The sequence below is a fragment of the Chrysoperla carnea genome, chromosome 5, assembly GCF_905475395.1.
Source record: "Chrysoperla carnea chromosome 5, inChrCarn1.1, whole genome shotgun sequence".
In the NCBI taxonomy this organism is placed as follows: domain Eukaryota; kingdom Metazoa; phylum Arthropoda; class Insecta; order Neuroptera; family Chrysopidae; genus Chrysoperla; species Chrysoperla carnea.
This window is the reverse complement of record NC_058341.1, coordinates 67,035,339-67,052,134: the sequence shown is the minus strand read 5'-3', so window position 1 is coordinate 67,052,134 and position 16,796 is coordinate 67,035,339. Positions and strand designations below refer to the sequence as shown.

General features: G+C 31.0%; 1 protein-coding gene across 1 annotated transcript in view; it reads right to left on the bottom strand.

Annotated features, from left to right (window-relative positions):
- LOC123301347 overlaps positions 1-16,217 on the bottom strand; it is a 65,418-nt gene extending 49,201 nt beyond the window's left edge. Inside the window, exon 1 of the mRNA XM_044884085.1 lies at positions 16,160-16,217. Within this exon, the coding sequence (XP_044740020.1) occupies positions 16,160-16,217 (58 nt within the window). The remainder of the gene's footprint in view (positions 1-16,159) is intronic.
- Positions 16,218-16,796: the final 579 nt, after the last annotated feature.

Here is a 16,796-nt window from a genome sequence, read left to right as displayed (position 1 = left end):
AAAAATCAACAACCACAATGCACAACACGTCATACAATATTAACAATAGAACACATACTAATCCACTGCAGAAAATATGAAAATGCAAGAAATAAATACACCCTGCCACGTAATCTAAATCAACTTCTCTCCGACAACAACACAATACTCTCCAAACTCAATTATTACCTCAAAGACACAAAATTAATTAATAAAATAAAACATTAATACACCGTATATTATTGGCTGTACATATGACCTAAGCTGTTTAACGTACAGCCGTTAAACTACATTAATAAAAAAAAAGTTCCCTTCGTTAAAATTCATTCTTAAACAGTTATCTTCAGTTCGTTTTTGCCTCAACGTATCCATCTTCCTGTGCCATACATATAATTGTTTTTTTTACAAAATTGTTTAAAGACACTCCTACATCTCTCGGGAGTAATTTATTGAACCGTTGGTCTTATTATCTATTCTAAATTGTCTTCATTACAATGACCATTAACTTTCTTAAGTTTTGACACCCTGTATATTCGATGTCAAAAGTGAATGTTAATAATTTTGAAAGCGATTTTTATAAAGAATAAATTTTTTTCGTAAAACTAAAAATAAAAAAGTTTTCCATATGTAGCCAACTTATATGTAGACATCCTTTATATATGGTATTTCAACAATTAACTCAGTAAATTGTTTATTTTCACTTGTTATACCATGTATATATGAAATATACATAGTATATTAAGTTTAGTCCCAAGTTTGTAACGCTTAAAAATAATGATGCTAGGAAAAATATTTAGTCATAGGTGTTCGTCAAATCACCTAATTAGTCCATTTCCGGTTTCCGTCCGTCCGTCCGTCCGTCTTTGGACACGGTAACTCAAAAACGAAAAAATATATCGAGTTGAAATTTTTACAGCGTACTCAGGACGTAAAAAGTGAGGTCATGTTCGTAAATGAGCATCATAGGTCAATTGGGTCTTGGGTCCATAGGACCCATCTTGTAAACCGTTAGAGATAAAACAAAAGTTTAAATGTAAAAAATGTTCCTTATCTAAAATTAAACAACTTTTGTTTGAAACATTTTTTCGTAAACATCACTGTTTACCCGTGAGGGCGAAAATTAGGCGAAAATTTTATAATATGTACTATACTTGATTATCAGTTATGTATGTGTCACATGTTTGTATGTGTTATGTGATAAAGAAATCAACACTGACTATGCATGGTATTTCAATAATTAACTCAGTCAATTGTTTGTTTTCACTTGTTAATTAATAATTTTATTTATTATATTACCTGCATTCAAATATAAAATAACTTATTAATTTATAAAACAGAAAATTTCTCATGTTTTCACGTAATAAAGTTTATCTGTTTTCTCTTTACAAACATTTGTATTAATAATATTTATCCACTTAATGTAAAAATAATTTTTCCTATTTTATGGAAAATTAATTACAATTTTTTATTAACGTTCATATATAAAAGCCATTATATATAATTAAACATAATAACAATTCTCTGAATTGTATACACTATATATACCTACACTCACTGTCAGAAAAAGTGCCACAGTTAAAACATTCTAAGCGTACGCATCATATGTTATGTTATAATAGTAACACTTAGAATGTTTTAAAACGAGCAATTTTTGTGACATTGAGTATACCTATGTATCACTTTTCCTCTTTTATTTATTTTACTTTTTATTCGCAAAAATTTTCCTAGAACACGTTCAGGAGAGTTTTAATACTTCACAGAAGGAATGAGAAAATAAAAGCTAACTAAAATATATACAAGAATACGTAATAGTATAATAAACGAACCTTTTTCCTTCGAAAAAATTGTTTTCTGGGTGTATCGACTTGCGGTTTTTTGCATTGGTTTCAGAAAAATATCCTTAAAAAAGTCTTAATGGTTTAAAGCGGAACTTTTAAGTTTTAACCCCCCCGCCATTGGGGTGAAGGGTGTTTAAATCGTAAAATAAATCAGATAACTTTTAGAAGATTTAAAAAGGTCAAGTAACCCAAAATTTAAGATATTTTTATTAATAACCTTTTTTATGCACTCACCTTTCTTTCGGGGATCTGAAAAACTCCCAAAATGAAAAAGACCATTTTTTTGCAAATTGAGACTTTTAATGACGATAAGGAGGTTTTTGTGGTAGATTTAACCTTTTTAAAGCATGTAAGGAAAAAAAAGTACTCTCCCTAGATTCAATATCAAAGAAACAAAAAAACCTTTTACAAAACTTTAAAGAGGATTAAATAGCAAAGGAAGGGACAAAATTGAATCAATTTGATCATAAATTCAAAATCAGCAAACTTAGAAACCCCGTTACATACCTAAACAAGGCTTAAATGATTTTATTTATTTCGGAGGTCTACTTATGTGGTCTAAAAGAGGGAAAGGGGTAAGAAATTAAACGTTTTGGCAAAAAATTCGATGTCACCAACCATAAAAGCTCCTATAAGTTTCAATTTTCAAACAACTGGTAATTCTTATTTAGGAAAAACCTCCTTTATATGTCATTAAAAGTCTTAATTTGCAAAAAAATGGTAATTTTTATTTCGGAGGTTTCCACCTTTGTATGTTAAAAAACAAATTTGACATTTTGACTGAAAATTCAAGGTCATCGATTCCAAAAACCCCGTTATACGTTATTAAAAGTTCTAATTTGGAAAAAAATGGAATTTTTATTTCGGGGGGTCCACTTATGTAAGCTAAAAGAGGAGAGGGTAGCAAATTAAACATTTTGACTGAGATTAGTGACCCCAAAAACCCCCTTACACGTCATTAAAAGTCTTTTTCATTTTGAGAGTCTTTCAGATCCCCGAAAGGAGAGGGAAATGCATAAAAGAGTTTATCAAAATTATCTTAAATTTCGGGGCACTTTAGCATCTTGACATTTTTAAAATCTTTTAAAAGTTATTTTATTCTATCTGATTTACATTACGATTTAAACACCCTTCACCCCAATAGCGCGGGGGTTAAAACTAAAAAATTCCGCTTTAAACCATGTAGACTTTTTTAAGGATAATTTTTTGAAGCTAATACAAAAAACCGCAAGTCGATACACACAGCAAACAATTTTTTGAAAGAAATAAAAAAAATTCTAGCTTCGTTTATTGTACTATAAATGTTTTCATTTTTTTATATTTGTAGGACCAATATACCCTTCACTAATTCAAGTGGTTGGGTTTCTAAAAGTAAATTAACCATTCTAATTAGGAATTGATGGAGAATTTAGAATGTATATTGTACCCTCTTGTTATAAGGAAAAGCTCACAAACTTATTACTATGTAGAATAATTAAAAAAAATTCTCTGAATAAAGATGCACTTTAACAGTGACTTTTATGTAGTCCTAATACCGTCGTTTAAGTGTCCAATATTCGCCTATTATACACTGAATCACTAGATTTTTACTTCTGTCTAAATATGGACCATCTAGCTTGGTAATATCTTTACGTATCTTAGTCTTAAATTTATCCAATAGCCGAATGACCGGTATGCCCAATGGTTTTTAGAGAGTGTCATCTTTTTTTTTCAGATGTATAACGTTCCTCTTTACTCCTTGTGTGTCGTGAAAGCACATTTTCCATTTCCCGTAAAGTGATTACTGAGGAACTAGGGTAATTCTGTTCCACTAAATGGGTGTAAATCGAAAAAACTCTAGTTCGCACGAATATAATTTTTATGAGTACACTCAGAGAAACATTTTCCGCCGTCTCCCATAAAATATATATATTACACATGAAAGTTCGTATAAATATTATACGTATTTCGACTACCAAGTAGTCATCATCAATATGAAATAGCTAATCGTAATTACTTTTATTGTGTATGTTACTCGTTGCTAATTTGGTGGCGGACTGCACGATTCAGATAAGGCTAAGGATTCCTGAAACATACTGTATATTGCCCAATAATTTCAACATTCTAGTATTACATAACGTACACAATCAATGTATTATACGAAGGACTCAAACTAAGTTATGAATCTCTCTGCCTCTAAGCCACCAGGTAGTCTAGTAACCATGGGGTGGGGTAATTCCTCTTCATTGTCGTGATGCTTTGCATTTTTAATTTAACTCAAAATTTTATATAATTCTTATATTTTTGTAAATATACTTTTTGCTAACTTCCCAGTAAAGGGAAGAAAGACCAAATACAAATTTCATATCTTGAGTCTTCATGCTCAGGATAATGTCTGAACACAACTTTTAGGTGGTAATCGGAAAAAATAGACCGAACATTTTATAGACCCGGAGTGTTGTTGTAATTACGACTTGGGTGGATTGAGTATGTCGATTTTAGAGGAGTAAAAATGGGGTCTTTTTTTCCTAAATGCCTCTTTATTAAAAAGGTATTTGTCTGTGCTGTGATGCATGTGTATCCGTGTATTCGAGGATATTTTTTCGTTCACGATTTCTCGTGAATGTTGAATTTGCACCAATCGTTGAATAATAATATAAAGATGTGCTAAAAAGATTACCAAAAGTCCCTCAAAGCAATTGGAACATTGAGGGAGAAGAAATATAGAACGAAAAATTTTGCTCTTAATATTAGGAAACTGGAAATTTTTATAATGAGAGCTGAGATATTCTGTACTTGCTCCCGTGGTGTGTATTATATTTTTTCTCCCCGACGCATGCGGAAAGCGGCAACTTCGTTTTGCATAGTGGGAAGAAAGTTGACACCTTTTGTAGAGAAAAAAATATTTTTCCAAGTGTTGGTTATCGATCTTACTTAGTACCTCTTGCATAGGAATCACATATTTTACCCTTACTCTACACATCTTTGTCGCAATGCAATAATTAATATTATTGCAGTGTTTTAGACAGTTATGGAAAGTTAGTCTCATCATCGACAGATATGGAAGCTAAATGTATAGTCCATTAGGATCGTTTTCATATGAACAACTTGTTAAATTTAATATACACTACCAAGTTGATAATTTTATAGGTATGTTTCACTAGATATAAGATAAGATAAAAAGAATTTATTGCCAGATTATAATATTACAATACAAGTATTACAAATATTCGTAGATGTTCCAATGTTCTATTACCATCTCTTATTGCTATCTTTGGTATATTCCAAGTTTTGTTTTACGTATTAATTTTAACAATTTTTATGTTTTTTTTACAATGTATTCTTAAGGATAGATTTAGGGAAAAAAGGATGTGCAACGATTCACTAGATATAAATAATTCTATTAATAAGGTAAATAAGGTAGTGGAACCAATGACAGCTCAGTTCCACAAAATAATAAATAATAATAAGTTGTCAATGACTACATATTTTTTAAATCATTTCTTTTTTGAGAACATGCGTAGAAAATTCTCACATACAAAAAGGAAACCCATCTACACACAAATACGCCGCCATTTTAATGTTGGTTTTAGTTTTCAGTGACATAACGACGTTCGTCTTTATAAATAGTGAATGTGAAATAATTAAAGAAAAATAGCTAAAATAGTTTAAATTATGTTATTATAAGAAGTAAATTTTCCTACCAAAACGTTTCGACATTGAAGGAAAGAAAAGTTTCTGTTTTTTATTCGATAATTACCTTTATTTTTTTTACCTTTTTTTTATTTAATACAATTGTTTAAGGCATCGTGCCAGGACCTTTTCTAAGATTATAAATAGGTATTGTATTTGATTGCTCCAAACAATCAAACATTTCCCACAAAATATTATGACTCGTTATAAATAAATATGAGAGATCTTATCATGTGCAATATTTTCGATTTAAAAAAAAAATTATGTTTTATAGTTTTATTTTTATATATAGTTTTGATTTTTTTAGAGATTTAAAATGGTTCATGATCCCTTTTTTGACAAAATTTTCAATTATTTTTATTTTCAATGATTTAATTCGTATTGAAAATGAAAATTAACACATGTATTAATAAAGAAACGCAATCAAATGATAATTTTACATAGTTTCGTAAGATAGCCCATCAATTCTGTTTTGAATTTAATTTTTTTTTCAGTTCTAGAACCACTTAAATATAACAAGTTTATAAAATTTGTATTACCAGTAATTATTTCTATGATGACAATTTAAAAAATATTAATTTCGAGAATTTATGGCGTTTCAAAGTTAAGTGGGCTTTACATAGTTCTAAGTCGCCCTATTAGCTCAGTTGGGTAAGGTGTAACCAATTCCGTCCGCGGTATGCTTAGGCTAGCGGGTTCCATTCCCGCCATCGCAACAATATTAAATTAATTAATAGTTGTGATGGGCTGGTGTATTGCATGGTATATGCAGGAAGGAAGTGCACTCAGCCTCTTAAATTGAGAAGTTGATAAATGACATTATCAGCGGAAAGGTGGTAAAACACATATATGGTATCATAAAGGGCTCTATAGCCTAAGTGTGTCCCTCGTGGACAGCCAATGTAAGCTAACCTAACCTACATAGTTCCAGTACCTTAGTGCCAGTACAGAAATTATAATTAACAAAACAAATACTAGAGAGAGTGTTATACCCTGAGTAGGTATTTTTCAATTAAAACTTTCTCAACAATAAAGTTAAACACAACACTCAGTTGAAGATCGGATGAAGGTGAGTGAAGTATGTTATGCATTTTTTTGAAAATTTTTACATTCTGTCTAAAATCCAATGGTCTCTCATATTTCAAAACCTATTAATAAATAGATTCATATTGTAAGTATTTTACAAAATAAATAGACTCCGATAAATCGGTGGTTTATCGAAGACCACTAGAAAATGTGAGGCAATTATGGCATCGCGTCGAAGACGCTATAAATACTCTAAAAAATGACGAAGAATTTCTGCAAAAGAGAATTTATTATAATTTTATTCGTAGTGTAAATCTTTGTATACGTGTGAATGGTGTGGATGGTGGGTACTTCGAACAATAGGGAATATTCATGTATTTTTATACCATGAAATGTATATGAAATAAACATAGTATATTAAGTTTAGTCCCGAGTTTGTAACGCTTAAAAATATTGATGCTACGAAAAAAATGTTGGTATAGGTGTTCATAAAATCATTTAATTAGTCCATTTCCGATTGCCTTTCTGTCTGTCTGTCATCTGTCGTCTGTCCGTCTGTCATCATGATTACTCAAAAACGAAAAAAGATATCAAGCTGAAATTTTTACAGTGCTTACAGCTCAGTACGTAAAATGAGAGGTCGAGTTCGTAAATGAGCAACATAGGTCAATTGGGTCTTGGGTCCATAGGACCAATTTTGTAAACCGTTAGAGATAGAACAAAAATTTAACAGTAAAAAATGTTGCTTACTAAAAAATAAACAACTTTTGTTTGAAACATTTTTTTGTAAACATCACTGTTTACTCACGAGGGCATATATTAGATGCAAATTTTGTAGTATGTATTATTAATACGGGATTATCAGTTATGTATGTGTGACATGTATAGGTATATGTGTAATGTGATCAACACTGTCTATACATGGTATTTCAACAATAAACTCAGTCAATTGTTTGTTTTCACTTGTTTTTAAAAAAAAATAAACAGTAAAAAAATTAAATACTGTTGAAAAATGTTGTAATTAAGTGTAAAAAAATATTTAAAATAGAGAATTAATTTGAGATGATTAAACGCAGTCCTTTTGGCGCTCTCTGTTGATGACTACGTAACCTGTCAGTTGTTGACAGTTCAATCTACTGCTTACTACAGGTATAATACCCACGGATGTAGTAGTTAAAGTATATATCCATGGTAATACCATACAAAATATAAGTAATTAATACCATATAGTACGTCAACAAGTCTGACAAGCTACATACTGAATTTGTACTTTTATTAATTAATTTTAATTTATTAAAAAGATATTAATCACTAAAATAATGGTTTAGCTCAAATGTCCAGCCAATAAAGTTACGGAAAAAAATATTTGAACCAAATTTAAATTTCATGAATATTCCGTATTATTATGATTACTTTGTTTTTTACTTGTGTGTTTTATAAAGTTTGGATTGAGTAACGACTGTTCTTAAACATTTCGTCGGTATGAATAATTAATGCTGTTTAAGTCTTATTTTTGACTAAAAAATATTTGAATCAAAAGTAAATGGAACTTAATTTTTGTCTCAATCTTGCTGCTATCAAAGATTAAAATAGTAAATTTTGAGTAAACTATGAGAATAATCAATGTTTATGAAAAGCATCTTTTTTGTAGTAAACACTTCATCTAAATTCGATACTTGAAATCCTTTATTTCCATGGGCGCAATAATTAGAGGAGTTTTAGCTGCTATCCAACCTAAAGTTATGAAAGGAAAACGATTTCAAAATTGCAACTTCAAACGCGTGTAGCGCCAAAATGGAGTAACTTTCACTAGGGCAAGTTTAGCCAAATCAAGTTATTTGGAGCTAAGCTATATGTGGCATTGTAAAAACATTTTAGGGACACTCTGTACATGTATGTATGTATGACTGTATGTTGTAAAAAGTTTTCTTTTCTAAGCAAAACAAAGAAATGAGTCGTCATAATATTCGTTTCCTTAGGTATTCAATAGAAAAGATTGTTCATTCATTCATGAATGAAATGAATTGACAATAACATGAAGGTATCTATTCTTGTACTAGAGCTAGTACCTTGGTATCTACTGGCAAAGTAGTTTTGTAGGTATGGGTTAGTCCTGTAATACTAAAGCTTTAAGTGATTAAACAATGATTATCATCAGTATTTCATAAAAAGTGTTTTTTATATACGTATTTTAGTTATTATTCCCTTTATATATAAGGAAAGTATTTATGCCATTTTATTGTATGTATTTGTGTCTTTTATTTTTACCATCGATGACCAAGTTTAAGCTAACGAAAGGGTTAAGGCGAAGAGGGGAAACTTAAATTTCTCTAGGTACCATTTTTGAACTCCCCCCTCGACATCTATTTTCACTCAAGAGTTATTAAGGATGGATACCTTTCTTCTTCTGTGTAGTCTATCTTAAGAACAAATCAATCGATTTCATTTTTTTTATAATGGCGAATAGAAGATTTTATGCCCTTTCAAATAATGTATAACAAGGGGTGCCATTTGAAAGTTGGGGTGACTAGAGGCGAAGGGGTGAAACTTAAAATTCTCTAGCTACCATTTTTTGGAATAATAGCTTTAGGGATCTTCTAATGTAAGTTCAAAGAGAGGGGCGTTAAAATTGAATCAATTTGATTATAAATTCGAGATCAGCGAATTTAAAAACTCCTTTACATGCTTAAAAACTACTTCATTAAAAGTATGAATTTGCAAAAAAAAAGATCTCTTTCATTTTGAGACTTTTTCAACACCCGAAAGGGTTTTGTCATTTTAAACTACTTTGACCTTTTTAAAATCTAAACCCCCTTCCCTTCAATGGGTCATTTTACGGGTATGCGACTAATTATGAAATCGAAAGATAATGAAAAATGCTACAATTGAGAGAGTGTTGAAAATGAACCCTGTATGTCAAAATGACATAAAATGGCAGCCATTAAAAAATGCATTAAATGAAATTTTGGCCCAACTATTTATCGGATTTGACTAAAATTTTTAAGTCAAAGTTGTAGGTATTATAATCTATTTTTGGTATTAGTTTCATTAAAATCAGTCAAATATTTTTCAAGTTACAGTCAAATGAAATGTTTTACCAGAAATGTGTGCATATATATACTTTTAATTAATTAATAATGTTCTCACAAAAATCTCTCTCGCGACAATCACGCTAACGCGGTGATTGGACCCATTAAAATCTAGACTAGCTCAAATCTTCCCAATAATGGGTTATTGGGTTATTATGCAACAGTTATTATTTCATTTATAAAACCAAGTCTTTTGATTAGTCGTTCTAAGATTTATGGTCTTTTTTTAAGGTGTACTAAAATGATTCAAAGAACATAAACATATGTATTTTTGAAACAGTTGCAGTTTACCTTGATATATCCTATAAAATTCGAACCAGGATAATACTAGCAACTAATAAAACGATATCTATTATGTATAAAACATATTTCTTTCCCGGTTCGTTTCTTCATATCTATTTCATATCATTTTCTTTATAATTCTTTTCCTATGTATATTTGAAGGAATTTCTTTTATTTTTCCAATACTTTTGTTCACATATTATTAGAATGGCTTCAAGACTAGCTATATTTTTAATTTTCTCATAGAAAATTATTTTTTTCACCCAGATCAACTAAATTTTATGATATCTTTAAATTTCGGAATGTGTGTACATATAAAGTTTAAACAATGCAACAATAAAATTTAGGAACGACATATTTATGTCAGTTGCGTGTGTTGCGTGCATAAAATAGGTTTGTTGTGACTGGACATAAAATTTGGAACTTCTGTGATAATAATTCTAAATTGGAAATAGTTTAATTATTAAAGCTAGCTATGAAAAACACGCTTTGCTGGGTAACTTTAATTTTAAATACAAACATTGTTGTGTTATAACCTTCACTTCCTTCGTATGCCGTCACTTATCCTCCTTTTGTTCACAATTTCATCGATTTTATTATTTTGGCGTGGAATTTTAATTTTTGGGCAAAAGCTCTAATTGTACCCTGCCACGATTCACTCTGGAACATAGTTGCCTAGAAATAGATGAGAAGTTTCTAGTAAATTTTATGAAATTTGATAAACCCCTGATAAAAGAGTTTAAACAACTGTAACTTACAGTTTTTTAATGTACATAATTGAATCGATCATTCATCCCCCGCATCTTCCCCTCCACCTATGTCCCCTTGCATTAGGGTAACAGTTTTGTAATGTACACATCATGCTCTTTTATTTTATATTCTACTTGGATACATTTGAAAATATTCTATTGTTCATCCCCACTTTCTCTCCACCTTTTCATCCTTGAAGGTTAAAAATAATTAAAAAAAACCAAGCCTGTATATCGTGGCAAAATTTGAGCCTAATCGATGCACAATTTTTAAGTTTTTGAAGCACACCCCGTTCATTCCATATTTCATCCCCTTACAGCCATTTTTCGCATTAAAGAATAGCCTATCTGTTTTCCAAATTTCATCCAAATCCGTTCAGTCGTTCTGGCGTGATTGAACCCATTCATCCATGCAAACTTTCATGAATATAATTAATATCAGATTTTCAGTCTCAATCCCTAACCGTTCCGATTTTGTCGAAATTATTTAAAGAATGTTTTGGATATCTATTATTTAAAACCAGAAACTATCGAATTTGGGGACGAACATATATGGGCCATTTCTGCCAAGATTAAATAACAACACGGTTCTAAACCTACATTGCATGTAAGCCATTTCCATGGAAGCCACGTTCTATTTTGTAGTTTACCATGTAAAGATTGTGTTGATTACGCAATCGCTTGTTTTTTAGTAGTCCGGAAACGAAGCACGGAAGTTCAATTTGAACAGTAAGGCGGATTTGAATGCGGTTTTCTGCAATTTGCAAAAATATTATGCATTTTTATTGCATTTTAAATTGACCTTAAATATACTAAATTCACAACTCTGTTAATAGTGATGCAAAAGATTCTAAACTTGTTTCTCGGGGTCGCTGAACACGAATATAGCGACAGAATTGATGTCCGAAGTGTCTGGTGCCCAGGGTGAACGGTATTCACATCGCTTCTTGGAGTTTTCGGGACATTCGTTATATGATCAGTCCAAACTTGTAACTCGGAGCACTCTGGGTACCTCGGCCGTCAGGCACCTGCTGCTCGCTTCTGTTTGTGATATTCGTATTCAGCGACCCTAAAAATCCCCCGAGTTTCAAGTTTGGGATCATTTTCATCACTATTAACAGAATTATGAATTTAGGATATTTACGATTAATTTAAAATGCAATTATAAAATGCATATTATTTATGCAAATTGCATTTTTTTAATTTTTTTATAAATCAATTACTAACGAATCAAAAGCAGAAATCCAAATTCAAATTCATTGTCGTTTCACTATAATAAGTCAATCAATACTATAATTTACTAAATCAGAAAGGTGTTAATCTGACTTTCAAAGGCCATATGGCCACCATCACACAAATATAAAAACTTTTCTTTTTTAATCAATAACATTCTTATATGTATATAAGAGAAAACTGTTTTTTAATATCTTAGATTTTCTTCGATTCATATCTTACACATTCATTTATAAAAGACATTATTTTCGTTTTTTTCTTCGTTCTAAATTCTTAGTAAATGTAAAGACAATTTCCAATATTAGATAGATCGAAAACTACTACAAACAATTGTCCTAATAAAGGGATTGGAATTTTTAAAACAGTTCCTTCACTAACATACTCGGCGGACCAATCATAGAATCTGTGGCTCACAGAAAATTGTCTGAGCTGACTGTTGTTTGCATAACTGAACATACATACTCGCTGATTAACCTAGTTTTTTGTAAATATAAATATTATAACAAGCCGTGGGGTGGGGTCTTGACGTCCTTTAATATGGACTAATCGACCCGTGAAGAATTTCGCGGAGGAGTACCCATGACTAATAAACAGGCTAGAGAAATAATATATAAGTGATACAAAATTATAACCATAATTTACTTTCTTTTTATTATGTATAGGCAATGTTATTACAGATATGATATACAAAATATATATTGAGGAAAATCATATCTTAAAAACCAAATTGGTTCTATTTATCGTAAGTCAGCACGATAAGATTTAAAATGAAAGGTAAATCATTGAAATTGATAAAGGAATAAGGACGATCTCGCGCCACCACGGAGTGACATAATTATTAAGTGTGCTGCTAAGTTCGTAACCTGACACATAGATGGCGGTAATAGTTATAAATCCATATGCTTTTTGTTAACCCTAACCTTCAAAAGACATGTGTATATATTTGAAAGCAGTCGTAATATTAGTTTGTGAGATATATCATTTTGAGTGAAGCAACTTTCTTTTTCAGAAAGATTACTAGACAAGATATTTGTCAATATTTAGTTTACACTGTATGCATCATATTAAAAACATCAATGAGTTGAAAAATTGCATTCGTGTCTAGAACTCGAATAGCCTAATTGGTAGGGCGCTTGACATGAATCTAAGAAGTCCGAGTTCGAGTCCTGGTTCGAGTGTATTTTTTTCAATTCTCTTTAATTAAGAAAATGTCATATTATTGGAATATTTTAATAATAATTACAAATGAGAGACATTATTAAATTCCGTGAAAATATTATTTTAATAATTGATTTTCTTGAGATGAGTATTCATGCGAACATCTGGTAGAGTTGAGTCACTCTGTTGATGTAAAATACATACTACGTAGATAGTATCTTGTAGAGTAGGGTAGGTTAGGTTGTAGTGCCTGTCATAGACTGCGACACACTTAGACAATAATGTTCTGATTCACAATAAATAAGGTTGGCTCATTCACAGTCACTATTTTCCTTTATGAACCTTTGCAGACGTTTAAGAACACGAAAAGTGACGTCAACACTTCAAATAACAGAGGTCGTCAAAGAAACACTAATGAAGTGAATGAATATTGATACAAGAAAATCCACCTTCTCACGACATTAAGTGGCAATGACAAATAAAATAAGTAGTCGTCCCTTTCTCCTCCTCATCTTGACAGTTGCTGTAGTAGCCGTGATACACTGGAAGATTCGGGTGTTTACGAGCTTATCGTCTAGCCAGTGCCCAGTGATGGCTATAACAATATTGCTTATTGACGCCTTTGGAAGTGAGATAATAAGTTCAGTACTTCGATTATGTTCTGGCCATATCTGGCATGTGCAGACTACATAGACGTTCCTCCACTCATCTCATAAAAGCCTTCCTTAAGAATTTTATTGAGAATTTATGTTTTCGATTCGCAAAAGGTATCCCCAGATGAATACAGTACACTTAATATTGTTTGCAAGCTTTTTGCCATGCATGGTTAGCTTTTTAGATTTATTATACCTAGCATGCCCCTATGGTCTGGTACCAACTTCGGATTTACATTGACTTTTATCGACCCTTTAAAGAAGATCAACAGTTCAGTGCTACCTTTGAGGATAGGTATCAAAGTGTTCAGTCTTAACAAGTCACATACATCGCTAATGACCATCATTTCTGTGAATAGACGCCGCAGTAAGATGTCAATCGAAATGGTAGTCTTAGGTCTAGCTTTAAAAAATAAACCCACACAACCAACTTTTCCCTCTTTTCCTTAACCAAGTTCTTTCCCCATTCCTGCCTGGAGAGCATTGTTACTTTGAACATCTTTCCGAAGTAGTTGCATGTAGTTAACGGATTTCGGTACGAGCCTTCGTTACAGTGTATACCCAAATTTACGTGGATCCTTGGCCACGTTATTATTTATTTGTGCACAGGCTCCTGATCTAATCTTATTTTAGTAACTTTTTTCTTCTGAAAATAAATTGATTAATTTCTTTTTCATACCATGTATAAATGATATATATCAAGATAGAATAAATTCGGTCCCTAGTTTGTAACGCTTAAAAATATTGAACAAAACAAACAAATATTATACAAAATTTTGGTACAGTTTTTTCTATGAACAAATCACCTAATTAGTCCATTTTGGGTTGTCTGTCCGTCTGCTTGGAAACACGATAACTCAAAAACGCAAAAATATATCAGGCTGGAAGCTTTTATCAGGACACAAAAAGTGAGGTCAAGTTCATAAATGAGCAACATATGTCAATTGGGTCCATCTTGTAAACCGTTAGAGAAAGAACAAAAGTTTTAATGTAAAAAGTGTTCTAAAAAAAAAAAAATTAACAACAACTTTTTTTTGAAAAATTTTTTGTAAACATCATTGTTTACTCGTGAGGGCGTAAATTCAGTTAAGAAACATTATATAGTAGATATACAGGTACCTATTGCATATAGGTACCTGTATACTGAGGAAGTGAGAGGAAAGTAATACTTATAACTTTGTGTGAAAGAGTGACTATCTTTCTTCACTTACATAACGTAAAAAATATATCTTTGCGTAATCAACACTGTGTATATCTACATGGTAATTTTTACAATTCACTTAGTCAATTATTTGTTTTCACTTATTTTTATTAATTATAAAATTTTTTTTAACGACATCTGTTAAATTTTATTGTTAATCGATGATTTTAATATTTTATGGCAAATGTAAGCAGAACACTATACAAAATTTTCTTTGTTTTCGATTGTCTGCTTTTAAGATTGTTTAAGTGCTGTGGCTCAATTATTGGGGTATACTCCATCGAAGAGAAATAGTCTTAGCATAATGATGGTGACTTTGTATATGGCTTATTTTTATATTTTGATTGAATGTTGAGCGACTATATTAGTTTTGGTTTTAAGAACATTATCCACAAGCTTTTAATTGATATATTTTTTATGGCATCAAAAATTGCGATCTAGGGAACAAACACGCGCAAGAATTTTTAATAGAAAATTATAAAAATTTAGTGAAAATATTCCAAATTATTTTCGTAAATCAACATATTGTGTAGTAACACTAGTTTACAAATAATATAAAGGTCATGTCCTTCCAGTGGATTTCATATCGTTTTATTTAGAGGCAATAACTAAATGCAAACATATTGTTTTTTTTATTTTAATCAATCAATAACAGTTAGTTAAAAAGCTTAAATCAGGATGTTAACATTTCCGTAAAGTTAATTGGCCTTGCAATTTAATTAGCAAGTGTAATTAAACGAATTCTCCATTCTCCTAATCAAATTAATACATATCCACCAATTAATGCACAGATATTGATTTAGGCTTTGTAGAGCATAAATTAACATAATGGATAGATTAACAATATAATACTGTATGGTACAACTTGAGACTATACTAAGAACCTATTGACCTGATTTTGTTCGTAATAAAATTAAAAAATCAAACAAAAGCTTCTCAATGAATCTGATTATTTTGGTCTAATAGCCAGTCTACTTGCAAAATTACTTGATGTCCATCTATCCATTGTTGATAAATAAATACTATAAGGTCATACCATTACCAACAGCCCAACGTGGGTAGCTATCTTTTATTTACTTAAGTTTATGTCCGAACAATTTTAACATATTTGACGGGGATACTGGTTTTTCTTTGAAAAATGTTGAAATTGTTTCGATATAGAAAATGGATATTTTAATCTATGCTTCTGAATATCTCTGGGTTGGTAATAGTGCAGCAGCTGACTGTGAAAATTATCTTGTGTTGTTTTCTGTCAGCCACAATTAAAAAGTGTATTTACCAACCATGTTTTCTATATCCCATTGTGAGCGTTTGTTGTATTTTGCTGTAATATACATTTTTCATTTTCGTTATGTACATTCAACTTCCATGTCTAGACTTTATCAGCCAACCCTAAAAATGCAAAGTTTGGATCTGAAAACAGATAAAAAATACTTGGCTAACATTCAACTAAAATCTTTCGAAGAAATAAGTTTCGGTCTTTGGTTAGTAAAGGCTCAAAATAGTGTAAATATGTTTATTGTATTATATTTAATGCAGTATCCTCTTTACCATTGTTAACTTTGAGCAGGTCCGATTTAAAGGGGACACAGTTCCTAATTTCAGCACTCCCGTAATTGCGTCTCTACGGAGACATAGTTCCTAATTTCTGATTGTGCTATACGAGTAGTGCCCAAGACCCTAAAATTTTTGAATTTTTTTCCGTTTTTGCTTGCCGCCTCAGGGCTTGAAAATTTTACAATTTTGAATAACGTTAACAATGCAGTGTTTTTACCCGATTTTCAAGGAGTGGTTATGTTTTTCGCGCGTATCTTGTATGTATGCGTGTATATTTGTTTGTAAATTTCTTTATTACCTCGTATCTTCTAAACGGCATAATGGTTTCAACATTTAAGGTTTCATTATATTGGTCTCAA